We start from the raw sequence: 25,989 nt of genomic DNA, 5'->3' as shown, positions 1-25,989 counted from the left end.
ATTATTTTTGTTATTATTGTTCATTTCATATTATTATTTTAATTCATTATTAATATTATTTGTATCATTATTGTACTTTTGAGAGTAAATAAAAATTTAATTTTTTCATGGCAAAAAAATGCAATGCTTTTTACATGGTTTTATGGAATAAAATGCAATGCTAAGGAGGTTAATTAAAGTGGTCACTGAAAGTAGTTTACATTTTTGTAATGTATACAGTACGCATGCACAGAACAGTTTATTACATAATTATTACATAATATATTTTATTATTACATAATAAAATTGTATACCACCTAAGTCTCAAAGAGACAAATAGGTGTTAACTCAATGTACAGTATACTGTCATTAGTATTCCATCAGAAATGTACTAATAATTAAACAATTTGCATACATAATAGATTAGAGAGTCTCACAGCTGGATTTTTGGTTATAAAGATCCAATCGGTCAACAAAAGAATTAAGAAATAGTTATTACTTGGTGGAGTTGTCAAAATGACCATTCAAAAATTACGATCTACTCTGCCAAGATTCTACATCAGGTTATACTTCAGAGGAACAGGTTAGTGGTCCAAACGTTTACACTAACACCTTATAGCTGTAAAATCTAAGATGAGGTAATAACTTTGTGAAATTAGCACTTTCTTCCTGCCTCTGCATACGTCCTCACACATCCCTGAGATATACATGTTGGGTTTATTAGTGACTCTAAATAGTTTCATATAGGCAAGTATAGGTTTAGGTGTGTGTTGGGGCCATGATGGCTAAAACCCCATGAATTAAGAGGTCTGAAGATGACTGGAAATGTCATGTATATCACTCCCAAACCAGAATAAAAATAAGAGCTGGCCTTTAAGCACTTTGAGCTACTGTTTGTATGAAAATGTGCTATATAAATAAATGTTGTTGTTTATCAAACAGTGTTCATAAACTGCGATACTCTTCTGACTCTGGACTAAATGAACTAAATCACATGAAGCAGCCTTCAATGTCCTTTTGTTTTCACTTCTGGAGCCAGGTAGGCTGCTATGACAACAGAGGAATAACAGATTAGAGCCTCACCCCCAACGGCTGTTATCCACAACTCAGCCCTTAACAGGTTGGGTTTTCTTGCCAGCCTATCAGCTGTCTATTCCCTTAAAAGGTAGCTCAGACAGCTCCTCCCATTCAGGAACAATGTTATACTACCTAGTTTCAGGGTGGGTAGTCATGGCCTCTGGCCATTCCTCCAAGGCCTCTCTATTAAATTAAACAACATGATATTAACTTCCCGCGCTACTATGTGCCCCATCTGTCAACCTGGACGTCTTGTGCCCTCTTGAGAATCTTACATAATATCCATACCCCATTTTCAAATGTAGGTCCAGTCCCAGCAAAGCTTTGTTGCATTATCCTGTCATCTAAGTTCTTAGAGATTTTTTTTCTCCAGCCCTTCCAGGGAGCTAGTCATGGCAGGGTGTATCTTCCCATTGTGGCTTCCTGTCTCCCGAAAAATAACAAGCAGATGTGGTTTGTCATTGCCAATGTGAGTGTTATTTATTTTTTAGGAGATTTGTATTTTCCTTGTGTGGTTCTCACGGTGACCTTGCTGCTGGCTGCCACTTGTCATTGGAACAAGTACATACAGTATACACATACTCAAGCCATGCTTTTATAGTTTAGATGGAAGTCATGATGCAGTTGTTTGAAGTGCTAGGGAGAGATGGATTTAATGAATAAGAAATCATGAGAGATGTGAAGATTGTTTTTGTTGTTTTTTCATTGTTTCTTTTTAATACTAGTTGAAAAATAATCTGAGAAAATGTTTCTAGGATTCACAATAATTTTATTCAATGAGCTATGTGAATTGTACACTTTATAACGGTTTAAAGGGAAATGATAGTAGTAATCTATTGGAAATATTTATTGAACTGTTAGGTATTATATTAATTAGTAAGCCTGCCCTAACTAGCTTTGGCACACATCCCTTTACCTGAGTTACAGACCTTTATAAATATTACTTGAAAATGTAATTTTTACATATATTTCTAAGTGTTTGGTATTTTGACATTATGGTGTTGGACTATAGAATGACTGCAAGGATCTGATATGTATACTAATAATTTCTTATTTTCATTCTGTTAAATGTTGTTCATCATTTGATGTTCTATTTATTTATTTTAAAACTTGATGAGGACTAGATGCCTGTTACTTATGTCTTAGTATGTAAAGCCATACATTTTAATTTTTTTTTCATAATTTTTTTATTGATTGTCTATGTCATTAAAATGTGCAAAGTAACTGTGACTGAATATATATAATTTGTAATTTAAAGTTCTTTTTAAATAAAGGTATGAGCACAAATTAACAATTCCTACCCACTTCTCACTCACAGGGTCAAAGGGAAGCTGGATCCTATCCCAGCAAACACTGGGCACAAAGAAGGAACAACCCCTGGGCAGGGTGCCAGTTCATTGCAGGGTGGACAGAACACACACACACATACCAGCAATGCAAATTCACCTAACCAGTATGTCTTTGGACTGTGGAAGGATGCATGGCAAATAAAGCTGAACATTGGAGGGACAGCTCAAGTTTGACATTTGAGCAGTTACATTGTATTCAAAATGTTTGGGGGATGAATGATTTTTGTGTAAAGATAACAGTAGTTGACAGCTTCTAGTACCTTGTATTTTAAAGTTATCCTATCCTACAGATGTCTCCCAAATTTCACAGGGATCTATTCAGCCATTTTTGTTGATGCAGTAACAAGTGAAATTGAGGCACAGTTTTACTTCAGGTTGAAGTTCAGTTGTTGTCATGTGTACATAATACAATAAACTTCTTATTTGTGTGACTTCTCAGAATAATGACAACAATAACATAGTAACAAAAAGAAACACAAATGAAAGGGTTAAAGATAAATAAAAGTCTATGCACATGGCTATAAATGTTATGAGAACAACTGTCTCTTAAAATATACAGACAAGGACAGTGTTAATGCATCTGTATAGTAACAGAAATGGGCTTATAAGTACAACACACATGTAGACCTTGAAGCAGTGAAGGCAGCTGATCAGTAATCTGCCTAACAGGAAACCATACTGTGATATCACAGTCTGTGCAGCTTGATAAGCTCACTTTCATCATATATGCACATGGCTGTTCTGTGACTCATAGTTTGATTCTTGTTTCACATAGGGATAAAAATCAAAAACAAATGATTGGAAAAATGAAAGATGATTTCAAAATACACAGTAGATATCTAAAGTCTACACCTTTATTTTAGTTTATGAAGATGGAAAGACAAATCATGTCAAAAGTAGTTTTTTTTAATCTGTAAAAAGATTGTATACCAACAATACTTAAGTGAAAAACAAATGGCTCATTTGGGAAAAAAAATATTGAAAATTAGTTTTGAATTACGGTGGTGTTTTAATGGAAAATACTAACTTTTTAAGTGGATTTATTAGTGTTTAAATTCTCACACCAGCTTTAATAATTTTTATTGATATGATACAGCTCTTCTTTTAATTCTGTGAAGTGTTTTGTGAGTGTCTGTGCAGTGAATTGCTGAAGTTTTACTTAACTACAACTACAACAAGATTTATGATTTTGGGTTTGCCTAAGTTTTTGTCTTGTTTTTAGAACTTTGTATATGAATATCAGCTCTTTAATCTTGCTGTATTACATTCTGAAATGGTACAATCAATTGTTGTCTCTGTTTAGCTGACTGGTGTTTTCTTTTTTGTTTAATAGTTGTCCATCATGGCAGGATTATGGGCTAAGCACACTTTCAGCTTTGACAAGCAGCATATGTAATAGATCAAAAGAAGACAATGGAGTACCGTCTTTACTTTCACAAGTCATTAAAGTGGGCTGGCTGTACAAAAATCCACCACAAGGGTGAGTGTTCATTTTTTTTTGTATCTTGTTTTAGTATGCTAGTTAAGCAAAACATTTAGTCTATTAAATAAGGAACTACTGTGGTGCAGCATTGTAGCCTGGTATAACATGATCAATGTCATCTTATCACCTTTCAGTCCAGAATAGTACAAGGCAAGTATAATCACTGCAATATAAATAATATAAACTACTACAGTAGGAGCAGAATGAGTAAGTATTCATATTTACAATACTGGGCCAGCGGAGTGGTCTTGCTTTCCATGTTTAGAGCTTAAAAATAATGAAAGACAATGAAGTTTAAAAAAAAAAAACAACTAAATGATAATATATTTGCCAAATCTTTGTTCTTCATTAAAAATGCAAATAATTTGAGCAAAATTTGATGTTGTAGATGAACAAAAGATTGAAGGCACAATCACTTATGTATTATCCCTTGAGTTCCCACTCTTTAGTTGTATGCCAAATACAAGTGATACATAGACACATTTTATTTTTATTTAATGCTTGGTGAAAAGAAGCTTTTCACTTAAATTTCTAGACAGTTCATAGCACATTAATGCTAAAATGGTTATGTTATTCAAAAAAGACATCGACAGATTAATGAGAATATTTGACAGATTATCAAAGTAAAGTCATAAATACTTTATATTTTCATAACTTGTGTTTTCCTATATCAAGGCAAATTTAGTAAATATTTCCAGAGAATTCTTTTTTGTTCTCCCCATGTCTGCGTGGGTTTCCTCCGGGTGCTCCGGTTTCCTCCCACAGTCCAAACACATGCAGGTTAGGTGCATTGGCAATTCTAAATTGTCCCTATTGTGTGCTTGGTGTGTGGGCATGTGTGTGTGTGTGTGTGTGCGCACCCTGCGGTGGGCTGGCGCCCTGCCCAGGGTTTGTTTCCTGCCTTGTGCCCTGTGTTGGCTGGGATTGGCTCCAGCAGACCCCCATGACCCTATAGGATAGGTAGTTAGGATATAGCGGGTTGGATAATGGATGGATGGATTCTTTTTGTTTCTACGTAACATAACATTCACAAACCCACTTAATCCAATTCAGAGATGTAATGGGTTGGAGCCTATACCTGCAGTTCTGGGTGCAAGGCAGGAAACAGCCCTGGATGGGCACCAGTCTTTTACAGTGCCCACTCACGCAGGAACAAATTGGAATGGCCGGTTAGCCAAACACACAAGTCTTTCAGAATATGAGATGAAAATTAGCTGCTATTGTTAAACAATGTATTCTGTCTGGCAAATTCATATTTTGAGAGAGAGGAGCAGACATTCACTTTGTTGTTTCTGTTATTGAGATCTGTTTCAAGCTTGTTCACTGTGATACAGCTGTAGATGCATTTCTCCCCTAACCTAAGCTTGTTATTTAATTACATTTGAGATCCTTAATACTCATCACTGCATTAATTACTGCTTAAATTCAGTTGCTCCTTCAGTTTGGGAGAGCCTTGTTTTTCAGTATTGCCAAATATATGGGTGCTCACAGAAAACGTTTGGAGATATTAGTGGGAAGGGGAATGTGTCCATGTCCATGTGTAAGTCATGTGAGGTGTAAAAAAAAAAAAAAACATTTTTTCAGAAAGCAGGGCATGTTCATATCTTGCTTTGATTTAACATGTAGCATTTAAATTATTAGTTCAACATGATTTGTTTGCTTATACATGCTTCTTAGGCAGAACAAATTACAGGGATGTATTTTTAAACTTTTGTGGTTTGCAGGTGAAGACATGTAACAGTACAAGAATCCCTGTATTGATTAATACACTAGACTTCACCTAATCTTATTATGAAAAGTAAAATTTGCAAGTGCATAAATTTATTATAAGTAAAAACTAATTATTTCACAAAAATGGCAATAATGTAATGAAAAATTTAACGTAAAGCACTTTGGCTACAGCATTACTGATGTTGTTTTAAATGTGCTCTATAAATAAATTGACCCTGGCACTGACATCGACATTGGCAATAACATTTCCTACTTGATACGAGTGTTATAGTGTGTCAAACCAAAATAACAAAAGACAAGGAGAGATTATAAAGGGTTGGAGCACCACAGGTGATTCCTATATAATTTGTTGTCAAAATAACAAAGTGAGTTAACATGTATCAGAAGAACATCTATTCAGACGTAACTCTATGACTAGAGAAGAAAAGATGGTGATGAGCCATACGACACAGGCCCAGGAGCCCCAGAACCATAAGCTATGTCTTGAACACTTGGATTGTTGATTTCCGGAACTATAGAAGGAAAGAGATAGCAGAGGTATTGTAAGGCAGTGGCAACCCTTGACTCAGGGTGGAATTACAAGTTGAAAAGCCCTGGAGTTGTGTCCCATATATATAATATACAGTATAATATATATATATATATATAATATACATATATAATAATATACAGTATATAGTGTTGGATCAGTATTAAAATTTTTACTTTGGTGTTGATACCAGCTTTTGGACGCCCAGTATCAATACTGAAAAGGTACCAAAGCAAATAACAGAAATCCCAACCGACAACCACAAATGTACCACAACGAGCGCAGGTCCCATTCTCTAGAGCAGGCATCTGCCTGGTGCACCGCACAAACATGCGCCTCAGTTGTTGCATTGTATAATTGCGTGTCTCTCCACCTTTCTACAAGCTACAGTTCCACTTAGAATTCTACTGTGTATGGAAATTCATCTTGGGGTGGGGGTGGGAGTGGGAGTGGGCTATCAGGAGTGGTTTGTCATCAAAGAGGAGTAGTCTACAGCATGCCTCAAAGCCTTGTTACAAGCAGCAGTTACCCTTTGAATCTAGTGCAGGGGTTCTTAAATTTTTAATTTAAGGACCTGAATCAGAAAATTGGTATCACACTAGGTCTCAACAAGAGAATTATTATCATAATGATCATAATGACAGTGTAGTCATAAAGAGACAAATAACAATGGTTATATAGTAAAAAAGTAATGTTTTTTGATTCATTTCAAACATATTTTTCTCATACAAAAGAAAATTACTAAAAGAGAAATGTGGGGAAATAAAAATACATCTATCCATTGTCTAAGACTACTTTATTCTGAGCAAGTTCACGGTGCAACCAGAGCCTGTCTCAGCAAGCATAGGGTGCAAGGCAAAAGCAACCCCAGGGCGCCAGTACATCACAAGGTGAACAAACATGGACACTTGAGCCAATGTAACATTGCAAACATTGCCAATCAACTTGATCTGCTTGTCTTGGAACTGTGGGTGGAGACTGGAGCACACAGAGAAAACACATAGCACATGGTGGGAACATGCAAACTTCATAAAGGGAGCACTTGTGACTAAAATCTAAAACAATTATTACCATTCATAACAGGAATGGAGTCCTGAAGTATATCACTGCCAGCGGAAATGCTTAATGCTAGATTTAAAAAGCTGAAAGAAAATACATTCTTTAAGGTGGTATGTGAGAATGTCATGATTTTTGAAAGGACAGTATGACAAGTCACTTAATTTAGTCACTTGACTTGTGCAGCAAGATAAGCAATGAAGTGGTACAAGAATTGATTAATCAGTGCAGCTTATTTACCTTTTTTTTGCCTTTTTTAATAACATTTTCCAAATGAACTCCACCATTAACAATACATTTTTCTAAACTAGCTTGCAAATAGTTTAGCATACCCTGGTTCAACAATTAAAAAAAAAAAATTCAATATTATTCCAAAAACTGAATGCACTATTTGTATTTTATACAGGTGACTTTTTCATATTTTCTGGTGTTCTAATGCCAGTTGATGGACATTTATCAAATCACTTTTTAAAAATATGATACGAACTTCTTTGCTGAAGCACATTCAACTTTTTGCAAAGTCTTTTTTGCACCTATGCTACAAATATCAACAGCATACAGGCAATGAGACAACGACCAGTTCTAGACTACTTCTTAAACTGCATTTAGCATAAAACTTTTGCCACATTTCATTATAAATCCCACCCAATCCACTCACCTTTTTATAATATCCTGAAAATTGTCAGATTCTTGTGACTCACCAGTTATCTTCATTTCAACATGCTAGAGACATTCATTTTGTTATAGAACAGCAGTCTTTACTGTATAAGGGTGTCTGCATCTGTCCTTCTTCTCTCCCTCTTTCTTATGTGATTCTTTGCAGCCAGTTTTCTCAGACTTTGTTTAACAGATTATGAGATACTTTTTATAGTTTTGTGCCATTTTGTTTAAACAAAATGTGTCAACGGCTTTGTTTCACATACTGTACTGCTGCAGTAAACAGAATGTTAAATAGCAAGAGGCATATCATTCAACATAGAATTTGTATGTGGATGAACTTGGAAAATTGCTATACAACCATTTGGTGGCCCATCACAGACCTGTCCATAACCCAACTGCATAAATAACACTAGAATTACCAAAGACTAAGAAAATACTTGTAATCCTGAACCACCTTAATTACCTTTCACACCTCTCCGTCTGCACCTTTTGTGTTGTAAATGTGTCGATTAGCAAAAACAGCAAGCAGCCTGCTATCCGATCCTCCCACCAATGTAGAAAGGGCAGAAAGTTCTCTCAGCTCAAGTCTGTTTGCCTGTGTGTCAGTTGCATGGAGTTGTATAGTGTAAATAATATATCGTTATTTGGAATACATGTATTTCATGTGTGTTCAGTGTCTACAATAATCTATGTAAACACATCGTTAAAGCAGAAATGTCAGTCTGCCCCACACCTGTCCTTCAACAAAACAGCACGGCTAACAGAGCTCGCCAAGGTATCGTGCAAAGTCTTGTGATTATGTTTTATGATGGTCTTTATATAAACAACATTTATATTTCATTTATTTATAATAAAGCCAGATTGAATGGTATTTACCTTGATTCATTTACTTATCTTCCTATAGCGTAAAGTCACAAGTATACTGCAGAGCTTCCTTTGTTTGATTGATTGACACAGGCATGCTGACACAGTACATGTGTACTGAAGTGACTTTAGCTGCAGGTGGAAACTCATGTCACACCCTAAGCAACTGCGTTTGATCTTATTCAGGAAAAGATCCCAGCCGCCCCATGGGAGAAAGACTTTCTTCTAAGACTAAGGTCATAAAGCTTATGAAACCATTTCTGGACAAAGAGAGAACTGTAACAACAGTTGCATGGAGCTTCCACCTGCAGCTAAAGTCACTTCAGTATCAATTCACATCCACAGTCATTCTTAGTCACACACACCACTCACACCCACATCCATAGTTTTCCAGTCCCAGTCTCGTTCTTGCACAAGATCTGACACTGTTTTCAAATAAAGAGGTGATTGGGAGCGTGAACGTGAGTGAGAGAATAAAACTGAGAAAAATGCTAACTTTGACAAGTACTATAAATTTACACAGGCTGTTACAGATGCAAATCAAATGTATGCTTTTTATTGTATAATAACAATAAGAGCAGCTCATTACTCAAAATGGTAAATATGGGAAGCAGCTGGTATTGAACCCACAACCTCTTGATTGGCAGTCAGCAGTTCTTGCCATTGCACCACACAAGCTGTCCTATCAATAGCCTAACCTATCCTGCTTTCTTTTATTCTTGAATAAAAGTGCACTTTTTTTGTTGTACTTCTACCTTTTGTGAATTGTTTATTTGATATTTGGACTTAAGGCTTCACACATTATACACTTCATGTCAGCATTTTATCAATTATTACTAAAACATAAAAAACGTTTCTGTTTTAATGATGTGTTTACACATTAACAATGTGTTGAGAAAACTTTCTGCCCTTGCATTGTTGGGGGAATGGGATAGAAGGCTGCTTGTTGCTTTTGCTGATCGACATATTTACAACACAAAAGATGTTGATGGAGAGGTGCGAAGGGATTTAAGGTGGGCCAGGTTTATGAGTTTTTTCGTAGGCTTTGGTAATTCTATTGTTAACACTAGAATTACCAGAGCCTATGAAAAATCTCATAGATCCATCCCACCTTAAAACGCTTCACACCTCTCCTTCACGTCTTTTGTCTTCTAAATTTGTGGCTAAGCAGCAAACAGCAAGCAGCCTACTATCACATCCCCCACCGGCGCACAGTTTTCTCAGCTCAAGTCTGTTTACCTGCGTGTGAGTTGCTTGGAGTTGTATAGAGTGAGAAGTCAAGCAAAAATGACACCTTTTATAAATACTATATCATTATTTGGAACACTTGCATTTCATGTGTGTTCCGTGTCAACATAGATCTATGTACACACATCATTAAAAAATAAACGTTTTTCATGTTTTAGTCATAATTGACAAAATGTAGACGTGAAGTTTCTAATGTGTGAAGCCTGAAGTCCAAATATCAAAGAAACAGTTTCACAAAAAGTACAAATATAATAGAACAAGTGCGTTTTTATTCAAAAATATAACTACAGAAAAACAACCCGCGTTAGAGAGCAATATTGACACGCATTTGCTAAGAGTGCTGTGGTGGAGCAACGGTATCAGCTCTAGACTGGTAGTCTGAACTTCACGGGTTCGATTCAAGATGAGTCCCTTTTGAAAAGTGAGCTATTTTAAAATAAAAACATACATTTGTTTCCAGTTTGTAACAGAGTATATAAAGTCGTTCCTGAATATATAAAGTCAGAGTTAGAATATATAAAGTCACTCCCGAATATGTAAAGTCAAAGCCTGAGTATAGTCATTACCGAATATATAAAGTCAGCGTTGGAATATATAACCCCATTCCTGAATATATAAATTTAAAGTCAGATTATATTGATATTGATTGAAACGACTCAGGCACATTTTTAGTAAACTCAATGAGTTCCTACTACAATGTAATGAACTAAGTTAAAAAAAAACATCTTCAGAAAAATATTTTAAAAAAAAACCCACTGTTCAGTTAATTCATTCAAAATGATGTGTGTGCCCGCCATTTTGAACACTATATTTATTTATTTTTTGTACAGGTGCATTTTTGGTTGAACCTCATAAGCCGAATCAACTCTGAGTGGCTTCTGTCGAAGTTTACCTTTCACTAGAAATGAGTGAAGTGACAAGCATGAAAATTTTATATATTCGGGAATGATTTTATATATTCCAATGCCGACTTTATATATTCAGGAATTACTTTATATATTCAAGTTTTGACTTTATATACTCAGGAATGACTTTATATATTCCGAAAATCATTGTAATTGCCTGTTTGGCACCCCATAGGGCACTGTATAATAGATATATAAAAAAACAGCTAAGGGGATAGATATATTGATAGATAGGAAGGAAAGACACTATATGATAGGCAGACAGGGAAGCTGCTATATAATCATAAAATTGCTGTTATTACTATATAGATAGACAAGGAGTTCAAGCAGGCAGAATGGCAAAGTTTTAAAAAAAAAAAAATTCTCCCCAGCAGGGAATTGAACTCAGGTCTCTGAGATACAGTAACTCTGCAGTGCTCTGAGTGACAGAATCTTACCGGTATTCCACGGAAGCTGTTGTAACATTGTTGAAGCTTTTGTGAAAGTGTTTATTTGATCTTTGGCCTTCAGGCTTCACACATTTTATAGTTTATTTAACATTTATTACTAAAATATGAAAAAGTGTCTGTTTTAACAATGTGTTTTCACAGATTACTGTAGAAACGGAACACACATGAAATGAGTGTGTTCCAAATAACGATCTATTATTTCCACTCTAAAACTCCACTTCACTCCCAGATAATCAATCAAGGCCTGAGCTGGGAGAAGTTCGTGCACGTTCTAAGTCAGTGGGGGATGGAATAGCCGGCTGCTTGCAGCCTGATTTTTATCAGCACATTTAGACGAACAAAAGACGCTGGCAGAGAGGTGAGAACGGTTTTAAGAAGCGATTTAAGGTGGGACGGATCTACAAGGTTTTTTGTAGGCTCTGGTAATTCTAGTGTTAAGAAACATTTGGTATATGCATTTTTTGGTGTACATGCTGCTCTTGACATTAATACAAGTATTTTAAGTAGAGATCATAATGCTGAGCATATGACTAAATGCAACATCAATAACATATAGAACTATGAATTAAAGATATATATCACACACATTGATGGATTAGTGCCAACAGAGAGACGAGAAAAAAAAAACCAAAAACATCCAAATTAAATAAATACTGTAGAAAAACCTTTCTGGGTTTACAGTTCTGGCTAAAACTAAACATCTGATAGACCTAACCCAGATCATGCTCCAGCCGCTCTCTGTGTATTACAACAAAACAGAATAATACCTTATATTTATTTTATTCTTTTGAATTAGATATGACCATATTCTCTGCTTCATAAATAATTGGGCAACTAAAACAAATTAGTTTTAAACTTGATGGTCAAGTTATATGGAATATATTGTTTGAAATTGGCAATATTAAGCTGAAAGCATAGACATTATTGACTGGTGAGGTGTCATTCCTGATGTGTGAAATAACAAATAATGTCCAGCTCTGGGAAAGATCTTTATAGATACTGCTTCCCATATCTTCTCTGAAGCCATTTCTCACAGCATGTAAGATCTGCTTCTCCAAAGAATAAACTGGCATCAAGATAACTAAGAAATGTTATAGAAGTATTTAACTCTTCATTGTCTAGGGGTGGGTTAATTGTTTGTGGATTATTTTTGGCACTGAATGACTTTAAATTTTTTAAAGATGTAAATTATAACACTGAAAATGTGTATGTGTGATAATTTCCACTACAAGAGACACAGAATTGGAGAGCAGACCAAAAGGCTGGACCAACCCTGAAGAACAGGTCTCACCCCTGGCAGCCTAATACATACTCAGATGGCATTCCTTGGCCTGCAGAGGCTCAGAAATGTATTTAAGGTTGTTAAAGTTTCACAGATGTCCACAATATCAAAAAAGAGAAGGGAGAAAAAGTAATAAAGACTCTGACAAACACACAGAACGTTCCTTTAGAATTTAAATAATTATTAAAGAACTCAAAAAAGATGCAAAGAAACAAAGCATAATCTAAAATAAAGTGTAAATAGGATTGCCTTATTGGCAAACAAATCCGATAATCAACAATCTAAGAAATACTAAAATACAGGAATAGCATGGGTCAATAGCCAGAAAATCCAAATGTCACAAGAAGAAATCAAAATCATTAATACAGAATCTGTTGTAAGACCAGCAGCTTGTCCTTTATTACTGCTGGTGCTGCCCTCCATCAGCATAATGAGGTGGGCCTGCCTCTTTGGGCAGAAGGGCAGAGAGCAAAATATACTAAGTACAAAAAAACAACAGAAGCCTTTTAGCAGGAACAGCAGGTTTTCAGTTATTAAGTTGTGAATATTAGTCATATTGTGTTCAGAAACTAATATGGTAGTTATTGGTATTGGTAATATTGGTATTCCCATTGTATTGTTAAACCTAATTTTCCTTGCTAAACAACAAGAATAAACAAAGTGTTAGAGCTGCACTGATTACAAATTCAATGGTTATATTAGCTGTATGCTTTATATTGTAGGTGTTTTATTTTTGTTTTTACCATCTGCAGATTCTCTTGAAAAGTGTTACCTGTTATTGACTAAGTGGCAGCTACAAAAGATTGTGAAGAATTTCATTTTATAGTTTTACATCAGAGATATGCAATTTTAATTTTATAAAATATAGATGAGCTAAGGGCAGCGTGGTGGCACAGTGGTAGTGCTGCTGTCTTGCAACAGGGACACCAGGGTTAAAGTCCTGGGTCTTTCTGCATGGAGATAGCTTGTTCTCCTTGTGTACAAATGGGTTTCCTCTGGGTGTTTTGATTTCCTTCCAAAGTCCAAAGATATTTGGATTAGATAAACTGACATTATTAAATTGGTCTGTATGCATGTGTATGTGTGTTTCTGTATGAGTGTTCATCCTTTGATGGACTGGTGCCCTCTCCAAGTGTTGTTTTTATTTTGCACAAGATGCTTGCTGGGATAGGCTTCAGCTTTCTTATGACCCTGTCCTATATAGGTAGGCTAGGAGGATTGAAAGATTGCATAAATGGCTGTTTTCTGATCTGCAGCTAATATCTACTTTACCTCTAGAAATAAAAAAAGGTTTTGTGAAGCTATGCAAAGATATAAAATGTGAGCTATTTTTTTTCCTCTTACTGTGACGGCTGTACAGTTCCTTGCTCGATACAAATCAGAGTCTGACACTATGTCAGTTATATTCTGAGTTTTCTTTCTGTAAATACTGTATTATTATGAATATACCAGTCTTTGCATAGCTAAAATAACCAGCTTTATACGGCATTTCCGAAGTCTGTGGTTTGTCTACCTGTCGTAGAAACCAGAAAGCATCTCAGTAGCATGTCCCTTCACAAACAGATGCATGTAAAGATATCACAAGTAGATATTATATGTTATCTGATGCTTTATTGAGACCATCTTCTGGTACAGTATGCTTTCAATGGTTTGACTTTAATTGATTTTTCCCAGACTTTTTCAGATGGCAACGGAAATTGTACAGCTTCTTTCAATTTTAATAATCCTGACCTGTATTATAATCTCCTTTAATTGGAAAGTAAACGGCTGGTTTTCACATAATGCTTGAGTAGGATAATGCAAAGCTCATGCTGTAAAAAAAAAAAAATCTTTGATTTCTAGCTAATAAGGAAGAGAACACACCCTGTCACACTTTTTAGATAAAGGTCTTCCATTAGCATAGCAAGGTTTTAATTTCTCAGTTTAGGGCATTAAGTGCTTTCATTGGGTTTGATGACTAATAGTCCAGCCGCTTTATGAAGCATTGCAAGTTTAAGATGATTAGTAAAGAGAATGACCATAATTGCTATTTTAAGTCATTGGAACTCTTGATAGTGATTTACAGTCTAGACAGCTGCTTTAAAATTAAAAAAAAAACTTCTTTAAATTCTGTTAAAAGGGATGACATATGCTATTTTTGTATTGCATGAAATCATAGACAAAAATAAAATTAAGCAGCAAAAACAGCTAATATTTTGAAAGGAAATTTGATTTATGTTGTCAGATTGGCTGAATAGCATGTTCTTTGCTATGTTAATGACATTGTAGGATGTATTCTGAAACTGTTAGCAATATAACTCAGAGTAGATTATCAACCATTTAATATTAGAAAGAATTATTATGTTACCCTCCATATAATAGTTGTATCTCATGGCTTAAATGCATCATTACTTAGTGATCACTGTTATAATTCGACTTGTAGAGAATCATATCTAAGAACAAGACGGTTCAGGGCTTATTAACTCATAGATCACTTTTAGGTATTTAGTGTGTTGGTCTGAATTAGTGCAAAGGTAACCTGTTTTACCTGTACACTTGCATTTTGAAAACAGACACTATTGATATTTCAGACATTACACTTGGATTAGTTTTTCTACTGTATCAGGGTGACATTAATTTTAATATCAAGAGAGATGCATATGAGTCATCACACTGTTGAAAACCAGTCAAATAATAGTTAATAAAAAATCAGTCACAAATTAAATGACCTTGATAATTCTCTGAAGGCAGTATGTCACATTCACACCTAAGAGTTTTACATCTGTGAGCATAGTTTCCAAATGAAATAACATTTAATTTGCAATGTTTTATTCTATCAAAGATTAGTAATTGGTTTGTTGCACCAAAATATATTTTCTTAAGTTTACAAAAAGTGTTACAACACATTAGCATTTGTGATGCCCCCAACCACTAAACCATGGACACACTGGAGAACCAGCACAATAACTTTTGAATTGCAATTTTCCTTAATTTTTTGCCATTCAATCTTCTGTACACTCTGACAGCATCTGGAGAAGTAAACCGACAGATTTAACTTCTGTGTTCACCTTGGTTGATTTTCATTGGGGTTTCCTTGTGGATTTGAATGATAAAGAAAGGGCCCTCCGTGCAGCCGTGAGTCGAGGTAATTCTTGGTAGCGAGAACCAATCGGATCTCTCTCCGCTACCAAGATTCTACCAAGAATTGTAAGCACGGGCCAATTGCGGCCCGTATCGGCTACCAAGAATTGACCAATCGCGACCCGTTTCGGCTACCAAGAATTGGCCAATGACGGCTCGCTCTGCTACCAAGAATTGACGAATCACGACTGCCAAAACTCGGAGAGGGCGGGCCAACCTCTGGTCAGTTAATGTATTCTGCAAAAGCTTGTTCGAGTCGGCACACACGCTTTGCGATTTGCGTTGCTTTTTGAACTGTCTAAAAATGTTACTCACTAGTGTCGGTTTGTGCAGATATATTTACGTTCACCTAAACATGTTCTGAATGATTTTTTTAAACATTCTTGGTTAAGTTTATTACATTTACTAAATATTTGTGCAACACATGTAAAGACAGATATAATAATGTATAAATACAGTATAATAAACATTGAATTGTATAATCATAGTTTAATTTTACAATGTGAGCTTTAAAAATATAGATATATATATACAGTAGTTAATTATATATATATATTTATATATATAGATATATAGTTAATTATATATCATGCCGTGGAATGGCATACATAGTATAGATATACGTATATGGTTAATTATATATCATGCCGTAGAATAGCATACATATTATATATATATAGTTAATAATATATATGTATATATTATAATATATTATATATATAAAGTGGTGTGTATGCTTGTTTACTAGAACACATATAACTATTTTGCACTAAGTATATAAACATTTCCCTTTGCAATATTGCAATATTTCCAAATATTTATTTGTACCTACTTCAAGAATGTCAGTTTGTGCAGATATATTTACATTTACCTGCACATTTTTTGAATGATTTTTTAAAATTTCTTGGTTAAGTTTATTACATTTATTAAATATTTGTGCAACACGTGTAAAGACAGATATAATAATCTATAAATATAATAAACATTGAATTGTATAATCAGTTCAATTTTACAGAGCGAGCTTTAAAAATAATAATATGAAGTGCTCTATAATTATAAAAATACAAATCATATAAAGTGAAAAGTTTTTTTTGCCAATTTAAAAACTTTAAACTGAATTGTTTGGCGAGTTCATTTTTATCTGAAAATGATAAATCAACTATGTGTACATATTTCCTACAAAAGACCCTTGGAAAGTCTTTCTGGTATATAAAGACCAATGAATTACTGCAGTAAAAAATATATATATACTGTGTATATATGTACCTGTAAAAACAAGAGACTGGTATACTTTTTTTTAATACTTAACACTAATTTCACAAATCGTTCATATCAAGGCCAATATAGAATAATAATAATACTCAATATTAACATTGATGTTATAAATTATGCTTATAAAGTAGACCTACACCTTTAATACTCAGACAATGCTATATATATAAGTGGTGTATATGCTGTTTACTAGAACACATAGTTATTTTGCGCTAAGTATATAAACATTTCCCTTTGCAATATTTCCAAATATTTATTTTTACCTACTTCAAATCAATTGTCAGCATCAACTAGAATATATTACTTCCCAAATGTTATAAATACATACAAACACAAAGCTGTGCACTATTATTTATTAAATGTTATTGTGCTTTCATTTTTATTTTATCCTTCTTGATTATCTGTGCAGCTGTCTCAGACCATAGTAAAGGCACTATATAAGGAAGTGAAATGCATTATTATTTGTTATAATTATGATTCAATAGAATGGGCAGGCAGTTTGTTTAAGTGTGATTTTTAACTTTGCTTGTTGTCTGTGTGTTCCTTGACAAATCATTCACTAAACAGTTTTCGTTTAATCAAAAAAGAAAAATAAACAAACTACAACTGCAATGTAGGATTCAAAGCACCGTTCGTTGAAGAGAAAGTTTTTTTTTCCATTCAGCAATGTGCCTTGAGCGGGATTCGAACTCGCGTCCCTGCAATAATTTCTGGTAGATTGTCTCTCAAGAATTGCAGCCGTACCTCGACTAATGCGCGGGAGAGTGGTGGCTCTGAGGCTAGGGATCTGCATTGGCAATCAGAAGGTTGCCAGTTCGAATCCCGTAAATGCCAAAAGGGACTCTGCTCTGTTGGGCCCTTGAGCAAGGCCATTAAACTGCAATTTCTGAGCGCTTTGAGTAGTGAGAAAAGCGCTATATAAATGCAAAGAATTATTATTATTAATGAAAACTGAGTATAAAATTATTATTTGGATCCTGATTGGTTTTAGTTGTTGTTTTTTAGTATTGTTAGTATTGTAACTTAGAGGTGGTACTGTCAGAAGAATTGCCTTTCCATAGTGCATTGAACGTGGTAAGTCCACAGAGCTAACGCTGTTTAAATAAAAGAGTAAATATTGTAGTAAATAGACTAAAAATGAAACTAGAATGTTTGAAAGGCATGCTTAGAGTGTTTAAGGCTTTTTTGTGCTTCTGTGACCCAAGGTTTACTAATACTGTATAGTGTTTGTGGGGTTCACAGACATTATTACAGGAGACCACCAGTGGGGGTATTCGATAATGTTATAAAGATGATTCAATGTTTATTCATTCAACGTTGATTTAAAATTGTTAAAAATTATGATGCTGTATTGGCATCAAAGCTTAAATATTGTTAAAAGTACTTCATCATAAAATGTACTTAAATGCCTACTGTTAAGAAACAGGAAAGATTACTGACACTGCTGTAGTCATTCTCCTTCTATTTTTGGAACCACATATTTCTCAAAAAATGGTCTAGATAACTAAATGGGGAAAGGCTGTCTTTTGGAAATTAAACATGGCTGAACACAACCCACAATGAGACAAAATAATGTAGTCTTAGACAAAGGCTCTTATCTAACAAGGCAATAAAATTCTTATCCATATTATATTCAAAGAAAAGACGGTTACTGTGATGTTAGAGAAGATCCTGCTTCGGCCAATGAAAAACTTTGTGCACATTGATTATGGTGTCTACCCATCTGCCTGATGGAAAGTGTAGCCCCTGTGTTGGCACTGATTATTGGGTTGTCTTCCCTCCATTACAATGCCACTCCTCGATGTGCCATTGCTCATATTTTAAGCATGACTGATAGTAACACATGCAAAATTTCAGACATTTTTGTGTAACTTCCTAAGAAACAAAACAGGTTCCAACTTTATTTATATAGCTAGATGTGTTTGCAGGCTTTATTTCTAATTCTAGACATATAATAAATATATCTTTTACACAAGCATAAACCTCCCTTTCTAGCCTCTGATATCTTAACCCTACTTAGAAATTCTAGTGTGTCTGACCATTGATCAAATTTTTAAATTAATCTAACTGCTAAAATATATATGTACTTCCAAAAACAATATGAATATTAAAATGGAAACCAGTAATCAAAATCTATTTAAAAAATATATAATTTAGGAAAATAATTGCGGTGACATGAACATTTCTATTAAGACAACCTTGAAAGTAAAAGAACTCTTAAAGTATTTATTAGTTTAGTTTTACGTGCTTAACTACATTTGATTAAACTTCAAATAAATAACTTATCTATTGTCTACATACTTACCATATATGCTCCCATAAACGTCAAGTCTGTTATTGTTGCCAGTCTCTAATAATTGTCGGGCTTCAGAGTGGACGCGGACAAATAGTAGCTGGTCTCTAACAGTAGCCAGGTCTTTGATATTTGCCTACTAGCATACATTGTAAGCGTCTGTATCTTTATAGACATTTGTAGTACCTGTGCATGTCAGTACGTTACATATATAAGAAATACGGATGTACCGGTTTCTAAAACTGCTTCATTTTCGTGCCGGGTTGACCAAAATACGGTCGTTATACGATAATACCGTACGGTAGTGATAAACAGAGAGTGGTACAAATGTGTTTTGCTATGAAGAGTCTCTGTGAAGATTCATCACTTTTAACCAGCTGCACATTCCTTATCGTTTTCGCTGTCAACAAGATTAGCCTAGGTTGTCGGACCCGGGACGCATTTACTTATTTTGGACCTGTAAGGCCCTGGATTACAAAATCTACCCTTTGGGCAGAGAGGGGAGTAACAAAGTCCTGCCATCTTCGTATCTGCTAAAATGGAATTTTCTTGTCATTTTAATCCTTTTCATGTGATTTCTTCACCAGCGATATGAGGTGCCCTTGTTATATTTCTGAAGTGCGAAATAAAGAGACCACTCTGGATCACCCTTCCACTTTGATATTTTGAGAAACTGCACAACATTCCTGTCTCATTTTGGAAGAAGCAGTGCATGAGGATGGTGCCGGTAGTGGATCAGCATAGTTTACCATAGCAGTTTTTTCATGTATATGGTCGTGTCAATCTACGGTACATTGCCTTCCAAAATGCCGCCGAAACGTCATTTGACATTGCCTTTAATGTTTGTGTGGTGGAATACGCGAAAGAAACTTCTGGTGAAGTGGCCACTCATCATTATGGTATTGATCCAAAAAGAATCAGAAAGTGGAAGAAACAATATGAGAGTCTTGTGTCTGCGAGAGTGGACAAAGGTGCAAGCAGAAAACAGTTAGAAGGAGGAGAAAGTTAGTGAAGAACTCGAAGACCGTGTATTGTCCTGGATTCTTGAGCAACGGAGAAAACCCGTCCATGTTTCCAGAAAGATGATTCGTGAACGAGCGAAACTGATTTTCAATACTGAGATCGATGAACAATTTATGGAGCATAATTCGTTATCTCTCAGATGAAAAACAACTGCGGCTCAAAAAGATCCAGATAAACTGATTGACAAAGTTGTTTCTTTTGTGATGTGGATTTCTCAGTTGCGGATGACCAAAGGTATCCGAGAATGCAACATTATTGGAATGGATGAGACGTCGGTTTGGTTTGACATGCTGGGTGAGACAACTGTTCATCTCAGCGGAGCAAAAACAATCTCTATCAAAACTACTGGCCATGAGAAAGATCATTTTATGTTAGTTCTTGCGACCAAGGGTGATGCAACCAAGATGAAGCCGTTCATCGTATTTAGACGCGGAATACAAGAAGTGACTAGGTTGCAGGATGTTCAGCTTCAAGGAGCCATCATAATGTGTTCCCAAAATGGATGGATTAACGAAGATCTCACAATCCAATGGCTGCAAAAAGTTTGTGGGAAATTTTTATTCCACAAGGGACTTCTAGTTTGGGACTCTTATCGTTGCCATATCAGTGCAAACATTAAACGGGAGCTCAAAAAGTACAACATGAACACAGCTGTTGTTGCAGGAGGTTGCACAAAATATGTGCAGCCAGCAGATAGTTTCATGGAACAAATCTTTCAAGGACAAAATCAGAGCATTCTATGAAAATTGGATGGCAGGTGACAATGACAAAGAACTCACACAAGGCGGAAATTTGCGCGCACCTTCACAACGTCTGATGGTGACATGGATCATGTCTGCATGGGATGAAATCTCAAATGAAATGATTCAGGAATCTACTGACCACAGTGATGATTCATTAATTCATTGCCTCAAAGAAAGTCATCCGTGTTTTGAAGGAAGAGAGAAATTGTTGGTGGCAAGAATTCAAAGCGTCATAATAAACCTGTAAGAAGAGGAAGACGATAGTGAACTGGACAACAACAAAGCTGTCATTGCAGATTCGGACGACGAATAGCAGTGAAAGATACAGAAAGACATTGCCATTTATCTTTAACAGTCTTATGCAGCATGTGAAATTCAAATAAAGTAGCTGTTTGTAATATTAGCCGATATTTTTGTGTACCTACCTGTACTGTCAAAAAAATATTACGTTCTGAAGGTTTCTTTTAATAATGGCTGGTCTCTAATAGCAGCCGGTCTGTATTAAACGCCGGGAGCCGGGGCTAGTTTTGCAAATGAACGCCGGGGGCCTCTCTATTGGAGAATATATGGTTGGTGCTGAACTAAGGAATTGGTGAGGGACCAAAGTCAAATTGAAATCTAGTTTTCTTTTTGAGGAATTTGCTTTACCACTTGCAACTAAATTATGGGAAAGAGCAAATTGTTTTACTGAAACAATTTGAACATTAGAAAGAATTACATGAGAACATGCCATTCAGCCCAACAAAGCCTGCAAGTCCAGTCCTCCAAAATTACATCAAGTCAAGTTTTGAAAGTTCCTAAAGTCAACTTCCTTATGTTTGTACAAAATTTACCCTTAACAAGTTTCCAACTGTGTCCCCATGTTCTTGTTTAATTTTAATTAACAGCCACAGTACTAATTCTTTTTATAATTTTACACACTTCAATCATGTCACCTCCTAATCTCCTTTTGCTTAAACTGAACAGCTTTTTTTTTTTGCTTAAACTGAAAAGTTTTTTTATATCTGTTTTAGTCTTGCCACATAACGCATCTCCTGCAGTTGTGTAATCAGCCTAGTCGCTCTTTTCTGTACATTTTCTAGAGCTTCTATGTCTTTTTTGAAGCCTGGAGACCAAAACTGTACATAGTACCACAAATGAGGCCTCACCAGTATGTTGTAACACTTGAGCATAACCTGCTTGGACTTTTACTCCACACATCCTGCTATATAACCAAACATTCTGTTTGCCTTCTTAATGGCTTCTGAACACTGGAAATTGACAATGGTGAGTCCACTATGACCCCTAAATCCTTCTCTTAACGTGTACTTTTGATTTTTAGACAATTCAATGTGTATTTAAATCTAACATGCTTACTTCCTCTTTGTAATACTTTACATTTACTTACATTAAATTTAATCTTTTCCAAATCTGCCAAATCCTGTGTGCTGTCCAGTCCCTCTGCCGATCCACCTAGCTTGGTATCATCTGCAAACTCAGTCAGCTTGTTATTTAAATTCCTATCAAATCATTTATTTACATATTAAAAATACCAGCCTGGACATCACTCATAGCTTCATCCGATTCTGATAGGGTTTCTTGCACATTTAGCCTTTTTTTCCTGTGTATTAGCTAGCTTTGCCCATCTCCACTCTATGCTGTGAACTCCCATCTCTTTTAGTTTGATGCATGAACTATCGTGGTACATTACCAAATGCTTTCTGAAAGTCAGGATAAATAATATCATATGCACCACTTTGATTGTATCATTTTGTTGCTTTCTCATAGAATTCAACCATGTTTGTAAAACAGAACCTCCATCATCTGAACCCATGCTGACTGTTCATCAGAACAAATTCATACTCAAACCTTTCATCAAGAATCCCTTCCATTAATTTACCTGTGATGCATATAAACTTACTTTCCTATAGTTGCATCGATCTGCCTGATCACCCTTTTTATATAATGGGATGATTACCATTTGTCATTTTCCAGTCCTTCAGAATTTCCCCAGTGCACAGTGACTTACTAAAAATATGCATCAAGCGTGTATATATGTACTCACTGACCTCCTTAAGCACTTGAAGGTAGGGCTGGGCGATAAGGCAAAAAAAAAATCTAGGTTTTTTCATAAAGTTTGACCGATTCACGATTTCGATTTCGATTTTTTTTATTGTGTAACTAGTCAACTTAAAACATTACAACATGACTTAAGTAACATCCTCTTTATAAGTAACTTGAAAAACCATCTGGTTAAGGAACATTGTATTTTTAATGGCCATGCCATACATAAATTGGTCAACAAGGTGTAAATAAATGTAAAACAAATTCACGAGTTAAATATCTTTGCAGAAGATTTGAATGAAATATGAAAGTAAATATTGTGCAATTTGAATTAAACATTAAATACTTCTGAATATATAGTAAGAAAATAACCATTTTAACCAATGTAAACATTACATCAGTCAACTCAAAAAGTTATGCAAATTTTCAACAGTAAACAAAAACAAACAAAAAAAAAAGATTTGAAATAGCAGTTCATTGTACTTTGACAGAAATATTGTAAAGAGCTTTCTCCTTCATAACTGCAGAATATGAATCTATAACCAACAAACTCATGTTAAGTGATTGGCACTGTTATTACAAAAGCAAAACAATAATAATCATCATCATCATTTCAGCTATTAATGAAACAACATCTGAATAACTGCGATTTTAATGCTTGAATTATTAATCATACTTACTAATGGCATTGTGAAGACGATGTCCAAAGCACTGAAGATGGGTCCAGTCGTTCATCTTCATTGCTTTGATCATGTTCGTTCCACTGTCAGTGGTCAAGCACACCTGTCGATCCTCCACAAGCTTCCAAGACGCCAGCGCATCTTTAAGCCCATGACCAATTATTTCCCCAGTATGATCGTCGGGAAAATAACATGTCTGAAGGCAAAAACTTCGCAGTTTCCATTTTGCGTCAACATAATGGGTTGTAAGGCTCATGTAAGGCTGAAGAGTACGACTACTCCACAGGTCAGTCGTCGTAGAAAAAAAAGATGCCCTTTCAAGCTGCTCCGCTACTTTTTCACGTGTTTCAGTGTACATTCGGGGAATAGCTACGTCTTTGAAATATTTGCGGCTCGGCAACTTGTATCTTGGATCAGCAGTGTGTAGCATTTTTATGAATCCTGGCTTTTCGATGGTGTATATGGGAACCATGTCCTTAGCGATATGAAACGCCACAGCATCTGTCATTTCTTTCCATTGGGGCGCCTTTTGTCATATGGAACGGAATTGGAAAATGATACCGCTAATGACATCTGCCGTTTTGCAATTTTAGGTGGACCTTTTGCACTTGGATTTGGCTTGTTTTCATCTCTTAACTTTGAGCATTCTTCCTATTCAGCTTGGTGCCTTTGTCGCAAATGTTGGAATAAATTAGTGGTGCTGACACTGCCGGTTGAAACTGACTTTCTACATATTTTGCATTTGACAAAAGTCTGTTCGATGTCTGAACTCTCAAATCCGAACCATTTCCAAACCACAGAGGAAACGTTACTACCTTTCTTTGGCACAAGGTCATCCTGACGTGAAGAGCCGTCCATCTCTATGATATTATTTCTGTAACCTATTACGTTCCTTCATAGAGCACTGTACTCACAGGTGAGAGGTTAATTAGGCGCGCCATCATGTGTTCGGAGTCGGACAAGTCTCTTAATTATTCTGCCATAGGTGCAATTACAATGTATCTAATTTTTTATTAAAAAATCGCTATACCTCGATTTAATAAAAAAATAAATCGTCTTAAAACGTAAATTCGAATTAATCGAAAAAATCGCCCAGCCCTACTTGAAGGTAAATATTATCTCGTCCTGTGGATTTGTTTGATTTCCGCCTATTAAATCTAAGCAGTACTCCTCCCTCTACAATTTCCAAATCACTCAGTAACCTCCTTAGTAATCCCTATTAATACTGAGAGGATATGTACTTCCTCACATGTGAAGACTTCAGAAAAATGTAAGTCTAGAACATCTGCTGTTTCACTGTCTATATTTTTTTAATTCCCTTTCATGATTCCAGATACACTTCACCTACTCCTTGACTGTTTCTTTTTCTACTAAAATACTGAAAATATCTCTTTCAGTCCTCTTTCACCTTATTTTATATTCCTCTCCAAATGCATTTTAGTTTCCATGATATCCTTCTTAATGGTTGCCCTCATGCTGTCATACAACCTGCAATTGGCACTTGATATGTTAGTCTCAAATGCCTTATACAACTGCTTTTTCTTTTGCAGCTTCTTATTCCAATTTTTGGGATGTACCTGTCCTGCATTATGTGTAAAACATTTTTGAACCTGATCCACTACTTCTTGACTTTGTCCACACTTAAAAATCCCATTTTATCCCTTTTAGACATTGCCTCAGCGGTTTAGAAGTTTACCTACCAAAGTTAAACTTAACTTTTATTCCTTGCATCTGCTCTCTTCCAAAACACTAAGAATTGTATTCTGTTGTGGTCACCTGCAATAATCACCACTACACCTATTAATTCTATCTTAGTCTTTACAAAATACTGAAGGGTATAGTAAAGTTACTTCTGTACAAATCGATTAATCGATTATGCAATAACACAAGTGACACCATTTCATTATGCATTTTTGTCCAGACAAAAAGATTTATAGGAATATAGAAGTTAAGTTCTGGCTGAGAATTAAATAATCATTATGTGAACCAGAATTTGTATTCATTGTGGTCCCTCCTTAGCAGCCTGCTGTCAGTCAGGAGCGTCAGAAGTCTCAACAAAAAATGGCATTCAATAAGCAGACATCCATTCCCTGTATATCAGTGTCAAATAAAAAAAGCTGCAAAATCCTTAAAATAGTACAATTTTAACTCACTTCTAAAGCATTTACAATAGTGAGAAAACTTACAAGTGGAAACATAATGT

At 35.3% G+C, this 25,989-nt stretch overlaps 1 protein-coding gene across 9 annotated transcripts in view; it reads left to right on the top strand.

Annotated features, from left to right (window-relative positions):
- Positions 1 to 25,989, top strand: part of LOC120523933 (arf-GAP with Rho-GAP domain, ANK repeat and PH domain-containing protein 1) — a 391,846-nt gene that overhangs the window by 224,414 nt on the left and 141,443 nt on the right. For all 9 annotated transcript variants that reach the window (XM_039745649.1, XM_039745646.1, XM_039745647.1 and 6 more), the window contains one exon: positions 3,739 to 3,885. In XM_039745649.1, the coding sequence (XP_039601583.1) occupies positions 3,739 to 3,885 (147 nt within the window). The remainder of the gene's footprint in view (positions 1 to 3,738; positions 3,886 to 25,989) is intronic.

The sequence above is a fragment of the Polypterus senegalus genome, chromosome 2 (genome assembly GCF_016835505.1).
Source record: "Polypterus senegalus isolate Bchr_013 chromosome 2, ASM1683550v1, whole genome shotgun sequence".
NCBI classification, from domain to species: domain Eukaryota; kingdom Metazoa; phylum Chordata; class Cladistia; order Polypteriformes; family Polypteridae; genus Polypterus; species Polypterus senegalus.
The sequence above is the reverse complement of the archived record's forward strand: the minus strand, read 5'-3'. Positions and strand labels throughout refer to the sequence as shown.